This window comes from Podarcis cretensis (genome assembly GCF_951804945.1).
Source record: "Podarcis cretensis genome assembly, chromosome: 6".
Taxonomy (NCBI): domain Eukaryota; kingdom Metazoa; phylum Chordata; class Lepidosauria; order Squamata; family Lacertidae; genus Podarcis; species Podarcis cretensis.
In genome coordinates, this window is record NC_137175.1 from 19,978,516 (window position 1) to 19,994,358 (window position 15,843).

A 15,843-nucleotide genomic window follows, 5' to 3' on the forward strand; every position below is an offset into this window, starting at 1 on the left:
GTGTTGATACAGTGGTACCTTGGGTTACAGACACTTCAGGTTACAGACGCTTCAGGTTACAGACTCCGCTAACCCAGAAATAGTACCTCGGTTTAAGAACTTTGCTTCAGGATGAGAACAGAAATTGCGCAGCGGTGGCGTGGTGGCAGTGGGAGGCCCCATTAGCTAAAGTGGTGCTTCAGGTTAAGAATAGTTTCAGGTTAAGAATGGACCTCCGGAAAGAATTAAGTATTTAAACCAGAGGTACCACTGTATATGAAATAGAGGGTATTGTGCAGCAAAGGGGGGGGGGGCAGAATTAAAACACCCTGAAAAATGGGACGGGAAGTTAAGAAAAGATAAATTTATTATATATTGAAGTATATATGTCATTTTTTAAAAAAATTCAATAAAAAATTATTACCCAAAAATTTTCAAATAAATAATACAGTAAGATTTCGACTTCTCTTGCACCCACTGGTTATCCACTTCACATTCACACTTGTATGTTCCATCGCTTCCCTCTGGTTGCTTGTGACATAATGAATGAACAATGAGTCATTTGGGCCTAGTCTTGTAAGATACAAATATTGGCAAATAAATCAATAAAGCTAGGCTCCAGGACAGTTGCATCAGTGCAACGCCATGCCTATAATACTATGCCAGTGTTGCTAACCAATCTATGACACGGTCATGGCACAACATTATGAGTCGATGCTACTATGGTTACAATGGTTATCATCACAAGATGTGGCATAATAGCGATAGACAAAGGCATTCTTTAAGTCCCATGTACACTTATGCTTAGGATCAAACTCAAGTAAGACACGTTTCCAAGTAAATATGCATAGGACCAGGGTATAAGAAGCACAGGAACGAATGGATAATAGGGGACATTGTCAAAATAGAATGACGTCAACCCAGCTTTCTTCTCTTTTCAGAACTGGTCTACCAGATGCCTCCAGAAAGACCAGAAGAAGGGCATGAAGACCACAATATTCCTCAATTATTATTATTTTGTCCCCAAAAGTCTATTGTGGCTCAGTGGTAGAGCACCTGCTTTTTTGTGCAGAAGGCTCCGGGTTCAATCCTAAGCATCTTCAGGTAGGGCGAGGAGACCCATCTGAAGTCCTGGAGAGTTGCTCCCAGTTATTGTTGAAAATACTGAGCTAGATCATAGATCAATGGTCCAACTCCCTACAAGGCAGCTTCCTATGTTCCCATGTCTCTGAACTTGAAGGTTTTCTAACAGCTTTGCTCTCCTAGCACACTTATTTGGGAATCAGTCCAGCTCCCAGGAGTTCAAGAGACCCTGCTCCTTGAGACCGTCGCCCAACCTTGCCTCATGGGTGGGCCGGCGCTGCCATTACTTCTGAACGAGGCAACCCGGGCGTCATTTATCTATACATTTTATTTTGTTTTTAAAGACTGCCATTTGAGGGCAAAAGCTGCCTTGATTTATATGTCGTTTTCCCATGGCTGGTGCCAAAGCAACTTCTACAACAGCCATTCAACGATTATTTAAATGCAACCTCACATTTGAAACACGATGTTTCTGTGTTTGCAATCTCCCTTTCTTTGCAGCAAGCTGTGTGTGTGTTTGAGTGTTTGTGCACACCTGTAACTCAGTACTGCGGAACACTTCCTGTATCTGGTGAAGTGAGCTGTAGCCTACAAAAGCTGATGCCCTAATAAACTTCCATTACCCTTTTTTTAGGGACGCAGGTGGCGCTGTGGGCTTGCCGATCGAAAGGTCGGCGGTTCGAATCCCTGCAGCGGGGTGCGCTCCCGCTGCTCGGTCCCAGCGCCTGCCAACCTAGCAGCTCGAAAGCACCTCCGGGTGCAAGTAGATAAATAGGGACCGCTTACCAGCGGGAAGGTAAACGGCGTTTCCGTGTGCGGCTCTGGCTCTGGCTCTGGCCAGAGCAGCGATGTCACGCTGGCCACGTGACCCGGAAGTGTCTCCGGACAGCGCTGGCCCCTGGCCTCTTAAGTGAGATGGGCGCACAACCCTAGAGTCTGTCAAGACTGGCCCGTACGGGCAGGGGTACCTTTACCTTTACCCTTTTATGATGTCAGCAACAAACACTCTGCTTTTGCCGCAACAGCCAGGAGCGACACAACACACCCTTCTGAAAAATACCTGAACGTTTAAATTAAACACTCTATGTTGCTGTTGTTTAGTCGTTTAGTTGTGTCTGACTCTTCGTCACCCCATGGACCAGAGCATGCCAGGCCCTCCTGTCTTCCACTGCCTCCCGCAGTTTGGTCAAACTTATGCTGGTAGCTTCGAGAACACTGTCCAGCCATCTCGTCCTCTGTCGTCCCCTTCTCCTTGTGCCCTCCATCTTTCCCAACATCAGGGTCTTTTCCAGGGAGTCTTCTCTTCTCATGAGGTGGCCAAAGCACTGGAGCCTCAGCTTCAGGATCTGTCCTTCCAGTGAGCACTCAGGGCTGATTTCCTTAAGAATGGATAGGTTTGATCTTCCTGCTGTCCATGGGACTCTCAAGAGTCTCCTACAGCACCATAATTCAAAAGCATCAATTCTTCGGCGACCAGCCTTCTTTATGGTGACATCAAACACCCTATACAGTGGTACCTCGGATTAAGAACTTAATTCGTTCCGGAGGTCCGTTCTTAACCTGAAACTGTTCTTAACCTGATGCACCACTTTAGCTAATGGTGCCTCCTGCTGCCGCCACGCCGCCAGAGTACAGTACAATTTCTGTTCTCATCCTGAAGCGAAGTTCTTAACCCGAGGTACTATTTCTGGGTTAACGGAGTCTGTAACCTGAAGGGTATGTAACCTGAAGGGTATGTAACCCGAGGTACCCCTGTACTAGCCGCCTATCTGGATTTGATGCTACAGAAGCAGCCGCCCCCCCCCCCATTTTTTTTGCATTGCTCCGTCCTGAAGTCAGAGACGCGGTTCGGAATTTGCATCTTGGGGGGGGGGGTTGCCCCCTTTCCTTTAGCGCGCGGCGCCGAGGCTGCCACATGGGTTGCCCCGCCCCCTCCCCCTCCCCCTCCGTAACGCCGCCTGCGGGCGAGGCAGAAAAGAGAGCGAGCGGCGAGGAGAAAGAGGCGTTCCCTCCAGCACCTCCCTCAAGAGGAGTGGGCGGGGACCTGAACCCGCCGTACCCCCCAGGCGGTCGCCCCTCCCTCCCACTCGCCAGCTCGGGCCTCATTGGCCGGCTGCGGCCAGCGGAGCTCCTCTGATTGGGCGGACCTTCCAACTCGGAGGGGCGTGGCCCGGAGCTGTGGGCCCGCCCCGTCCCTCCGTGCCCCCTCCCTCCCGCAGGGCGAGAAAGAGGCGGCGAGTCGCGCGCGGCGGCTGGCCTTTGGGCGGGTTGCCTCGCGATGCTGCTGCCGCCGCCGCCCTCGTCGCTTCTGCCGGGAGGCGCCCCGGGCGCTGGAGCGCGAGCCATGGCGGGGCCGGAGCTCCAGGACGAGGCCGGCCTCCGCGAGCAGCAGGACGAAGGCGGGGAGCGAGGCCGCGGCGGGGCCACGGCCGAGTGCGCCCGGGGCCGGGCGGCCGGGGCCAGCAGGGCGGTGTCCGAGGCGGAGGCCGCTGCGTCAGCTGCCCAAGGGGACCCCGACGGCGCCGGTCCCCGCTGGGGAGCCCAGCACGCCGGAGCCCGCGAGCTGGCCGAGCTCTACTCCCCCGGTGAGGCCGGCGTGAGCGGGGCTGGGGGGGGGAGGTGTTCTTTCTCTCGCCTCTGGGTTAAAACGTGGCGCGGGTGGGACTCCGGGTCTGACGCAGGTCAAGGGTTCTGTTCACACGTGACGCCCGATATCTGCGCGCCTGGAACCTTTGAAGCCTTCCCCACGCACGCACCTCGCCCCTAGTGGAAAGCGTGGCCTGGTTCACACCTGCAAGGAACGTCTCCTTTACTCTTCTACTCGGGATTGTTGCGCACTTGAGGAATGGCAGCCGGGCGTGTGAAGTGGCTCCCTTGAAAAGGGAGTTCCTGGGAATATTCTGCTGCTAGAGAAGGGAAATCGGCACCATGCTCTAACCAACTTTTCTTTCTGCAAGTTGTGACTAGATTTTATGGCTTAGGTTAGTTGGTTGAAAAGAATAATAATTATAATCTTCCTAACCAGTTAATTAATCTCTCTCATATATATATTCTACCTTATGACTCCTTGGCTCCCTTTATTAGCTAAACAAAAGGATTTATCAAATCAATCCAACAAATATTGTTCTGGTTGGTCCTTTGACATATGCAGGTCCATCCTAGAAGTGGCAATACTTGTGGATGTAAAGTGGAAGAGAAGGTTTTGAGGCCAGCTGGCATGTGGGCATGCATACTTGAAATTCAGATTTAGTCGGCAGAATATTGTTAATTAACTACTATTTCTTTCAATTGATGATATTTTCAATGTAGTGATTTTATAGTAAAAGTAATTGGACTGTGAACTTGTCCTGTAAAGTCAACAAACACGTATGATACAAGTATCCTTGCCAGCTGTGATTAGCTGCAAATCTCTGTTGAGTGGCAAATGTGTGGTTGTTGCCATGTAATGTGTGAGATGACTTTCTGGAGGCATAGAGCCAGGTATGTTGCAAAAGCTCACACTGGCAAACCTGACCATTTTTTACAGTTGAATAACTACTATAAAGTAGCCATGTCCTTAACATTCTCCACTGGGAGATTATTTCCCAGGAGATTTGCTAAAAGCCTGAGGCTGTGTATCTTAACAGAAGTTACTGGTATGTTGGATGTGTTTATTCATAGTGGCTTTGGGTGGTTAGGGCAGGTAATATATTTTGTGGCAAGTTTAGGCTACAAGGCCAAAAAACTATTCTTATCTATTGTTTTACAGTGAGGACAGTGGTGTGATCTTACATATTCACATGTGCTTTAGTATTCCCACTGCATATGAATTTAAAGAAAAATCTGCATTTCATCCTAATAGTTATGATGATTCGTTTTACGAAATAGTGTGTTTGAGTAGTTGCCCATTTCCTGTTTTCTTCTCCAAAACTTTTTTCTTCTCCAAAAGTAGTGTTACAAAGGCCCCATGGTCATTTCAGTCTTTTCCTGAAATTAGTTACTATGTTGGGAGTATATACTGTATCATATGAAGGAGCTCTTTGAACCCTTTCTACAGTCCTGTAATGGGGGGCACCTGTGGCCCTCCAGATTTTGGACTATAATTCCCATTATCCTGGCAGTTAGACTTGCTGGTTGAGGCCGATGGGAGTGGAAGTCTGTCTGGAGGATGCCCCTATCAGCTCTAATATTAGTTTACTATTTTAGGTGGTGTGAGGGTAAGCAAGTTGGTAATTCTTGTGTTTCCAGCTTTGGGTGTGGTGAACAGAAAAATGGGCATGCAATAAAATTTCATTTTTTATAGTTTCTAAGTTCAGTTTCCCTACTGGGCATCTGGCTGAAACCCTACTTAAAATAATTTACCCAGCCGTGAGGGCAGGCCCTGACTGGTTGGCCTTTCCCTTGAAACCCAGAGACTGATTATTTTGGGCAGACCATTCTGTTGGCCCAACCAGTGTGATTTGATCAGATATTTGTTATCTCAGCCTCACAGGTAGCTGCTACATGGCTGATAGAACATTTTGAGCTGGGGTGGGCAGCCTTCAGCCCCATTTTGTGAGAGGAGAAAGATGTAGTGAAATAGATGTAGTGATGGAAACCCACTGCAAGTGATTGGTTCAGGACTCCGTCAAGAACGATCTGCCCTTTCCCCAGTTGCCACCTGGGTGGGGAGGGTGAGAGAAAGGTGTCTGAAACAGAAATGGGAGTGGCAGGGAGAGAGGCTTGGGTGGTCCTGCTCACTTTTGGTATGCACCTCTAACAGAGGGCATTAGGGTCAGAGGTGTTGCCAGAAATCCAGTGCATGCTAGTCATTTGAAATCCTTTTTGTGACCCATCATAAATATTGTTTCCTTTTTTTAGTAAGTGCCGGCTGGCAGTTGGAACAGGAATCTGGAGAAAAGTCAGAGACCTTCGCATGATTTCCTACTTCCCTTGCCCTTCATAGAACACCATTTAAGAAATGATAAGCAGCAAGCTTGGGGAACATAAAAGAAAGAGCAAGGCTTATGGATCCTGTAGTGCCAAACATTTGTATATACTTGGGAGTCTTTTGGATATCTCCAGGGCTGGTATCTTTAAAACTCGCTGGTAACTTAGATATTCATGGCATTCAGAAACTTGGGCCCTCCTCCTTCAGTTCAGCACAAGACATTTTGTCTTGGCCAGCCAAACACTGTGAGAATCTAAGTCCCGCCTTCGTTCAGGAAACAGCACGTACTTCCTTCGGTAACTTTCCTGCCTCATGTGACTAAGGCTTATAAGTGTGCTTTTTAGGTCACTTTCTTGCTGTACTGAAAGACAAAACCCCACCCATCCCAGGCTCCAGTGAATGAAGCCTGCAGATGCCAGCCCTTAGTGGATGCAGTTGCAGTGCAAACTGATCTCCTTGATTTAATTCTGTTTTGTCAGCCTGTCATCTTGCCACTGCTGATAGGAGCTAGCATCTCTTCAGTGTATAAGAAAGTTGTTTAAGGCATTTTTTTAAAACTGTTTGCAGTCTTACTTGCATTTGGAAAGGATTCTGTGTTGGGCTTCTTGAGACAAAGCATGCAAATAAGCCCGTGAGTCACTAGTCCACCCCACTTAACCTGTCTGTGTTATTCATGGCACATCAGTGTGCCACAGAAGATCCAACTCCTAAAATTTACAAAAGCTTCACTGTCTTAGTCACCAGCAGGTGACTTGGTACTCTGCTTGTAAAAGGTAAAGGTACCCCTGCCCGTACGGGCCAGTCTTGACAGACTCGGGTTGTGCGCCCATCTCACTTAAGAGGCCAGGGGCCAGCGCTGTCCTGAGACACTTCCGGGTCACGTGGCCAGCGTGACATCGCTGCTCTGGCCAGAGCCAGAGCCAGAGCCGCACGCGGAAACGCCGTTTACCTTCCCGCTGGTAAGCGGTCCCTATTTATCTACTTGCACCCGGAGGTGCTTTCGAACTGCTAGGTTGGCAGGCGCTGGGACCGAGCAGCGGGAGCGCACCCCGCCGCAGGGATTCGAACCGCCGACCTTTCGATCGGCAAGCCCTAGGTGCTGAGGCTTTAACCCACAGCGCCACCTGCGTCCTGTGAGTGGCTATTTACAAGTCTGCTTTGGAGCAAGCTCCTGTTCGTAGCAAAATCAACTGATTAACCCCACATTTAAGTCTCCTTCACGGGCTATTCCAAACATTTTTAAAGATGTTTGGGGAGTCTGAAATCCAGTCGTCTGAGGACGTGTCTGGCTATATTGATTTTGTTCCAGAAATCTAGCACATGCAAGAGCTGGCAGTGTCCCTATTTTGCAGTTGTTGTAGGAACAGCAAATATGTCTTGTTCAAGGTTACAGCACAAATAGAGGAACCCTTTGTGTCCTAAAGGAACACAGAACTTTTTAAGGTTTGGAAGAGGCTTAAAATAGGAATTGGCAGCTTAAAGGCTCTCCACTTTAATCAGGTCCTCCGAGGGGGTACTGCCTGACCCACGTTTTGCCAACCCAGAGGAAAGACGTGTGTATTATGAAGGGGATGGCATCAGTGGTAACAGGACTTACCAGTCCTTCATGCCTTAACCCATTCACAGAACAGACGTCTAAGAAATCTAGTTATTGAACAAGTTTAAAGGGAAGCTGTTGGAAAAGCTTTTCTTATGTTTCTAGATCTGAAGCCCTGCACTTCCATTGTTTCTAACAACCATTGTTGCCTAAAAAATAAAATGTTGGACTTGGATCAACAGATTCTCGCTTCAGATTTCTTCTTAGCCATGTGTGACCCAGCACACATCCCAATCTGAATATCTGAAACTGGAAGAGTATCAACCTATTAAAGTGCTTGGATATTAAATACCACACTACTCATAATATGTAAATGAAAATAGGCAACTTGTGTGAGTAATGCTGGAAATAGGTTTCTATTCAGAATCTAAGCCTGCAATTATGATTTAGTCCATGTGCTTATTAGGGTGCGGTGGAGGGAACTTGAGTCAGTTCATTGTGCTCTGGCAGTGGACTGTCCCATTGATACACATTTGATTTCCAGTGGCATTTTTTCTTTTTAAGGTGATTTCTGAAGAAGTTAAGAAAGGGCAGGTTCTTTGTTATGTTTAAACATGTGTGGCTTTAAAAGAGGACAAGGTATCCTATTTTTTTCTAGGAGTCTAATGATTGCTACCCAAGCTGTTGCCAAAATTGAATGCAGTACAAAAAGTTCCCTGAATGTAAATCTGTGGATCACTGGTGCTCACAAGAGGATGGTGCAGAAAGTAACCTAAATTGAGAAAAGAAACCAGAGTTTTTAAAGTTTGATGCAAGCCAAACTGGGTTAATTCTGTTGGTAGAGCATGGACTCTTAATCTCAGGGTTGTGGGTTTGAGCCCCACATTGGGCAAAAGATCCCTGCATTGCAGAGGGTTGGACTAGATGATCTTTGTGGTCCCGTTCCAGCTCTATGATTCTATGAAGCAGGAAGCTTAGATGCTCCAAGAGGGTGACTTAACTTATTCCAGGAGCCATGATCACAAGCATGGCTTTGTAGGGGCTGTAAACCACATGTAAAGTGGACTTTATGGACATTATCTCTCTCATAACAATTAAGCTAGATCTATATGTGCTGTCATGGCACTGAGCATTCCACTCCTGCTTCACTCCACTGACAGTTGCTTTGAAAGAAAAATAACTGGGTACAGTGACACTGAATTACATCTGTTTTAAATGTCACTGGGATTATGTAGGTTGGCAGCAGACATGATTCCGTGTTTCCTTTGTGCAACTTGCAGTTTTACTGTGAGTATATCATTCACTTTGCTCTGACTTACTTCTATGTGGCTATGCAGCAGTGTAAATGACAGCATGGAGAACTTCAGTACATGTATTAGACCATGGCATTTGGATTTAATAGACATTTCTTCTTCGCTACTCTGGGTCTCTTCCACACTTTTTTAGCAACATAGATTTTCATGCTTGGTTTTTAATTTGCAGGTGATTTCAAAATGCTCTTAGTGCACCCGCCTGTTCAGAAACTTTGGGTCGTATAAGTTTTTCCTACATCTCTGATGAAAGGCACATGTCAGTTTCAGCAATTTTCCCTCTCCATACATCCCCCTAAAATTTGTTCTGTAGGTTTCAAGGACACTTGAAGGTTTGGGAGGGTGTGTGTGTGTGTGTGTGTGTGTGTGTGTGTGTGTGGATAGGGTGGTATCATTGGAAATTTGCTTCTCTCCACATTCTGCTGAGAGATGCCTTCCATCAGAAAAGGGAGACCAGGATACCACCCATTATGGATGTGGACTGACAGTTCATTTGCAGTTACACCGTTACAGTAACAGGTAAAATAACTTCTAAATTTCACATGATGGAAAATTTTCTACCGCTGTTGCAGGATAATTGCAGGTGCCTTTGGCACATTGCCAGCAGACTTTTCCCTTCACTCAACCTAAATCATTCAAGTGAATAAAATGTATTGCAGCATTTAGTAGCTGTGACCATTTTTGCTGCTTTCAACAGAAAAACCCTAAACTGCTTTTGGGCTAAAACACCTTAGCAGGCAGGTTTAAATATAAGAGTATGCACTATATGTGGATTGTGGATTTTCAGCTCTCCAGTTCCCTCTGCTATTTAGCACTTGTCAGGTGGCCTATGCCAGCTGAACAGTTTCACCTGTTTGCCGCTGAGGTTTGCCGTTGAGCAGCTTGTCAACCCATCAAATCTGCCTGTTTCAGTATCTGAATGTTTATCGTCATCATCATTTTTTAAATCCGTATTTTGTATTTATTAAATTTGTTCAGAGAAGATGCTGTAATACTCTTGCTTTAGAATGCGTTCTGTGTTAGATGAACGTGGCTATTTGTGGGAAGTGTTTCAGTCCTCAAAGCAGGCACCTTATTACTTCCACTGTCTCTTGTGTGTGAAAATTGGTGGGCAATTTAAGCCCTGTACTTTAAGGGAATCTGCTAATCTTGGTGGATGCAATGTGTGTTCACCAGACTTGCACACTGTATGACCCGCCAAGCAGTCATGAATTGTGGTTTGCCAGGTGCTTGACAAGCCTTTTCTCAGGCAGTTGGCAAAAAAGGGAGTTTTCTCAAGCTGCTAGTGGACTGTAGTTAACTTTGTGGGTCCAAAAGCCTGGCATAAATCATGAATGCACTAAATGGATTAAATTCGTTTGCACAGTTAAAAAATCCTGAAGCTCCCCTTGTAAAGCTGGCAGCTGTACAAATACAAATGATAATCATTGTTATTAAGGCTTGCTACCTGCCCTTCACTCTTAAATTCCCAGGGTGGGTTACAGTGGCTTAAATAATAGAATTTAAAACCACATAGAACCCAATCACAACTACAACAACAGTCCTACATTTATTAGCAATTTCCAGGTAAATCACCAAAATACTTTACAGCTGTCAAAGGCCAGGGTGTGTCTTCAGCATGTAACAAAAGGCAAATAATTATGCTGGATGTACCTCTATAAGGGAGGGACTTGCAGTTTTCAGGCTGCCGCAGAGAAGGCTGTCTCCTGGGCCACCAGTTCTTGAAACCTTTACAGTGTGTTGGTGTAGATGGTGATTCACTTTAAAATCCGTTGCTGCAATCTACGTGGCGTTTTGCTATTTGTCACTGAAGGTTCCACAGCGCTATCAACACTTGCTGTCTACATTAATCTAGGCACTTTACAGTTAAGTTCATTTTTGGCCATACTGTATGGACAGATTTGGATTCCACGTGGATACATGCATAATGGGGTGACTTCTCGGTCCACCAATTCTGCAAAATCCTCAGCTTTGACTTGAAATGGCAGGGTTGTCTTCACAAGCAGCTTGCACATGGTTCCCTTGGGCGATGCATGAAAGCGCCATGAAGTTTCTCTTTTATCACCTAAAGCAGGCATACTCTGCCCTCCAGATGTTTTGGGACTACAACTCCCATCATCCCTAGCTAACAGGACCAGTGGTCAGGGATGATGAGAGTTGTAGTCCCAAAACATCTAGAGGGCTGAGTTTGCCTATGCCTGACCTAAAGCTACATTTCTGGTTTTGCTTGTTTCATTTGAGACAGGGCCAGTCTTTGTGTGGGTGTGGGCATGCTATGCATACTTCACTTAGGTACATTTCATCCTTCCCTACTTCATGCATTTGCTTTGCATAGTGGAGGAGGGAGCTTATCCTCACTGTCATGCAGAGAGAGGGCATTGTGAACTGTGTGCTCTATGCAAATTTATGTCCGTTCATGCAGTTATCTTTCCTACTGCCTTATAGGTGGACCTTGGTATGTCTGAGCACTGATACGGACCACCTGGTTAATGCTAGATGTCTGATAATAGAAGCATGCCAGTTCCATACCACAATTCAGGGTGTAGTTAATGAACTGCAGTTAATTTTTCAATGGGAGTGGAAGCTTCTAATCGTATCTTTGTGGCCATGCTGGTTGGGGAACATTTTAGCTTGGAGGGAGGGCTAGGCTTGTTCTCGTAATGCTGAGCCATAGTTAGCTTTATATCTGACTGCAGCCTCTAAATTGTGGGCTGTAATGGTTACATTTTGAATTATTTAGATAACCTTTTAGTTTCATTCAGATGACAACACACCCTACGGGATGTAATAGCTTTGCTTCTCAAACTTAGCACAGTTTGTATAGTAAGCCAACAGAGACCTCAGAGGATCATTTCTTGTGTTTGTGTTGGGGAGGGGAATAATGCAAGATTGTTGTTTAGTCGTGTCCGACCCTTCGTGACCCCATGGACCAGAGCACGCCAGGCACTCCTGTCTTCCACTGCCTCCTGCAGTTTGGTCAAACTCATATTAGTAGCCTTGAGAACACTGTCCAACCATCTTGTCCTCTGTTGTCCCCTTCTCCTTGTGCCCTCCATCTTTCCCAACATCAGGGTCTTTTCCAGGGAGTCTTCTCTTCAATTTGGCACATTAAAGAGCATGAGTCTCTTAATCGAGCCCCACACTGGGCAAAAGATTCCTGCATTTCAGGGGGTTGCACCACATGGCCCTCGTGGTCCCTCCCAATTCTACAATTCTATTATTTCATGTGTATCTCTGATGAGATGCAATATTTACTTGTACAAGAAATATTGGGTGGGATTCACCTAATGAGTCTTGTCGTCAGAAGCCCTGTGCAAGGACTTCTGCTTGCACAATGGAGCTTTCCTCCCTCGCCTCTCCCTGTGGCCTCCAAGAATTGGTGGGGAGGGGAGTCAGAAGAGCTACTAGAACAGTGGAGGTGGGGGAAGAGAGGGGGCAATCATTTGATCTGGCAACCTGCAATTATTGGGTAGATGTAACATTTGTAATAGCACAATGTTGAATTGCACCCATTAATTTCTAAGCAATACACTTGCAGCGCTGCCCAGTCCTATACACAAGGGTAATGCTACCACAAATAAGACCCTTGGGCAGAGCCATAGCTATGGGGTAGGGGGGCTTGCTGGGGTTTTTTTGCCCTAGGTGAAGCCTCCAGAGGGGCACCATTGAGGCTCCCAGCCTCTGTGTGTGTGTGTGTGTGTGTGTGTGTGTGTGCGCGCGCAAATATACATGGGGTGTGTGTGCCAAACTGGGTCTTTGACGCAGGCGAAATAAAGCCTGGTTTCGCCCCTGCCTTGGAATAATCTAGTGGCATTAATTTGTGCAATCTCTTTGCAACTTTCACAAGTGTGCAAAAGCTGATCGCAGCTGAGGAGCCCAATTCAGCAATGCAAAATAATGGAGAGAGTATGCTGCGAAAGGAATGTTGCTTATACCATTTTGCTCCTGGTAGTAGCCTATAGCGGATAAGTTTGCTATTTTGCTACTGCCAGTAGCTTCCTCTTACTACTCATAGACTACAATCAACCAGTGATAGAAACTGAGATATGAAAACTAGGAGCTAAACCTAGATTGTGGGCACAACAACGGAATGTCTAGGGACACTTTTTTTATATAACAAGAATACAAAGCTGAAAATGAAGGAACTGCAGCTAAAATTTTATGTTCATTTTTCACATGGTCTGTTCCTTCCCCTGTCCACCCCACCTCCATAATATTCTTAAGAGGGTCTCTGCTCCAGTCTTCAAGGAGTAGCTGGAAGTGCAGAGGCAGAAAAAGGTCTTCCTTCCACTCTGCAGTTTTAATCTGAAATCGTAGGCACAGTACTGCGCCCAGAGCTGAGAAATTGCTTGCACTAATGAACTCCCCTGCCACAAAATGCGCCTAGAACAATGGGAGTTTCAAACACTGCTAGGAACTTGCCCATCCACCTGTCACTGCTTGTGCTAGGCCATTGTGGGAAATGGGATGCTGGACCAGATAGACCTTTGAACTGATCCAGCAGTGTTTTTCTTATGTTCACTATTGTAGAATTTAAAAAATAAGCGCTGTTTGTGTTCACTGTTCAATCTACCTGTTAAATAAAAAAATGCTTTTTTTTTTTTTTTTGTTAAACAGGGAAGAGACTGCAGGAATGGATTAGTGTCATCCTATGTTTTTCTCTGATGTCTTTCAACTTCTACCATCTTCTCTTCTGCTTGAGACTGGAACATGCCTTCTCAATTATTTTTGGGATATGTAAGTATGAACTGATTATATAATGTTGTTGTTTAGTCGTTTAGTCGTGTCCGACTCTTCGTGACCCCATGGACCAGAGAACGCCAGGCACCTCTAATCCTCCACTGCCTCCCGCAGTTTGGTCAAACTCATGCTGGTAACCTCGAAAACACTATCCAACCAGATTATATAATACAGTAGGTGAATTGCAGAAGTGCACAGTGGAAACAAAGATGCCATCATAAATGCTTATAGCTTAATCCTTAGCTCCCTAATTAAGGGAACCATGTTATTATCTGCAGCATCTATTCTATTCAGGTGTGCTGTAGAATAGGTGAGGGCTTAAAATGAGTAGAACAACACACACATGCTGATGCCTGTTGCCTTCACTTATGATCCTCACACACTGAACACAATGTCTGAAGTAGGATTCTAAGTGTGTTCTAAGTGCTTACAATATTCCCTGTGACTGAGAACCTTGATAATGCAATGTTCCCATTCACATGGAGGTTTCTAAGCTTGTTCAGTTGGGTAAATGCAGAATTTTCATCAGAATTTCATGCTAAGTGCGCAGAGGCTCAAAGTTTCTTCCTGTGGGGATGGGGATGTTGGGGGCAAGGATAATATTCGTGTTCCTGCCTCCTCTCTATACTCATAAATCTTGGGCTCTTGAAGGTGGCTTATAAGTTGAGAGCAATAAGATTTGGTGTGGTGGATATGGCTAAGTAAAATCTGCAAAAGAATTGGTTTTTGTAAACGTCTTCAAGTTTAGTACCCATATCCTTTGGGCTGTTTGGTGGAAGTGCTACCAGTCGGATGCCGTGAGGGCGTATATTTTTGTTGTGTTACCAAACCACATTTGGCTTCTCAGAAACGATGAACCAAGTAGTCATCTGGTATATAGCTGAGCTTCCTTCTTCCTGCATTTTTGCACTTGTTGCTCCTGCTTGCACAAGTCAGCTTGGCAAATCGGAGCTGTGTAATACGCAGCCTACCTTCGGGTTAACTGAGAAATCCGAAACAGAAAATGTTCCCTTAGCCATATTAATGCCACTTCGGTCATTTGAAATGCTGGTTTCATTGGGACCTTCCATTGTGAGAGTGGCTGCTGTGTGCTGACCCCAGCAAAAGAGGATTCAAAGTGACTTCACTGACTTCTATTGAAGATGCTGTGTTTTTTGGGCTAGCAGCATTTAAATTTCTGCCCTGACTTGTGCTGTCCAGTAACTTGCTACCATACCAGCACCTGGCCCAAGAAACCCTGAGGTTTGGCTAGCCCTTCCCGAGCATAGGCCTACCCTGTGGAATGCGTTGCCTATAAGCAGTTCAACAGGAGCCACTATCACTTGCTTTTAGATGTCTTCTAAGAGCTAGGGACATGGGTGGCGCTGTGGGTTAAACCACAGAGCCTAGGGCTTGCCGATCAGAAGGTCGGTGGTTCAAATCCCCATGATGGGGTGAGCTCCCGTTGCTCCCTGCTCCTGCCAACCTAGCAGTTCAAAAGCACGTCAAAGTGCAAGTAAATAAAAAGGTATCGCTCCGGCAGGAAGGTAAACAGCGTTTCTGTGCGCTGCTCTGGTTCACCAGAAGCAGCTTAGTCATGCTGGCCACACGACCCGGAAGCTGCACGCCGTCTCCCTCGGCCAATAAAGCAAGATGAGCGCCGCAACCCCAGAGTTGGCCACAATTGGACCTAATGGTCGGGGTCCCTTTACTTTTACCTTTAAGAGCTAATACTCAGACAGACCTTTCAAACCTAAGATTCTTTGCCAACCAGCTTTACTGATGTGTTTGACATGTTTACAGCTGTTTTTGTTGTAATACTGTGCTGTTACGTTGTATACTGCCTTGTGATATTTTACATGAAAGTGTGGTTTATAAATACTTAAATGAATACAAAGATATCATTCTGACACCTGATACATTTGTAATAACTTTATTTGACTGGCTCCTCGGCACTTGAGTGTAAATTGTCAATATTGCCTGTTCAGGGAAATGGTTAATGAGTTGGTACTTAAGGGCTCCTGTGTAGAGAGATTGAACTGTGGTTCTTAGAAGTTCTGTATCCGAGCTCTGCATTGCAGGCCAGACAGTTCTTCCACCTTGGCTTAGTTTGTAATATCAAGGATGTATACTTTGGTGTTGTCATTCATAAAATGTATTTGTTGACTTTCAGAGAAATATTGCTGCAGTTAATGCTGCATGTGGTGTTGTGCTTTATGCAAGTGCCTGTGTGAAACCCATTCATCTTAATACAGGTCACCCAGGAGCAGCATTTTGTGGCTTGTTCTCTCTGGCTTTGGGATCTG

The 15,843-nt window shown here is 45.9% G+C and overlaps 1 protein-coding gene and 1 long non-coding RNA gene across 3 annotated transcripts in view; both read left to right on the forward strand.

Annotated features, from left to right (window-relative positions):
• The first annotated feature begins 437 nt into the window (after nt 1–437).
• Nucleotides 438–1,690, forward strand: LOC307218170. Of its 2 annotated transcripts, none has more exons than XR_013839848.1 (2): nt 438–816; nt 921–1,690. It is a non-coding gene; the product is annotated as an uncharacterized lncRNA (long non-coding RNA). The 2 variants fall into 2 exon arrangements; XR_013839849.1 differs by having other exon boundaries at nt 438–799.
• Nucleotides 1,691–3,325: 1,635 nt separating this feature from the next.
• LOC307217854 (plasmanylethanolamine desaturase 1-like) overlaps nt 3,326–15,843 on the forward strand; it is a 32,953-nt gene continuing 20,435 nt past the window's right edge. Inside the window, exons 1-2 of the mRNA XM_079979822.1 lie at nt 3,326–3,647; nt 13,436–13,555. Coding sequence (XP_079835948.1) covers nt 3,341–3,647; nt 13,436–13,555 — 427 coding nt within the window. The 5' untranslated portion in view covers nt 3,326–3,340. The remainder of the gene's footprint in view (nt 3,648–13,435; nt 13,556–15,843) is intronic.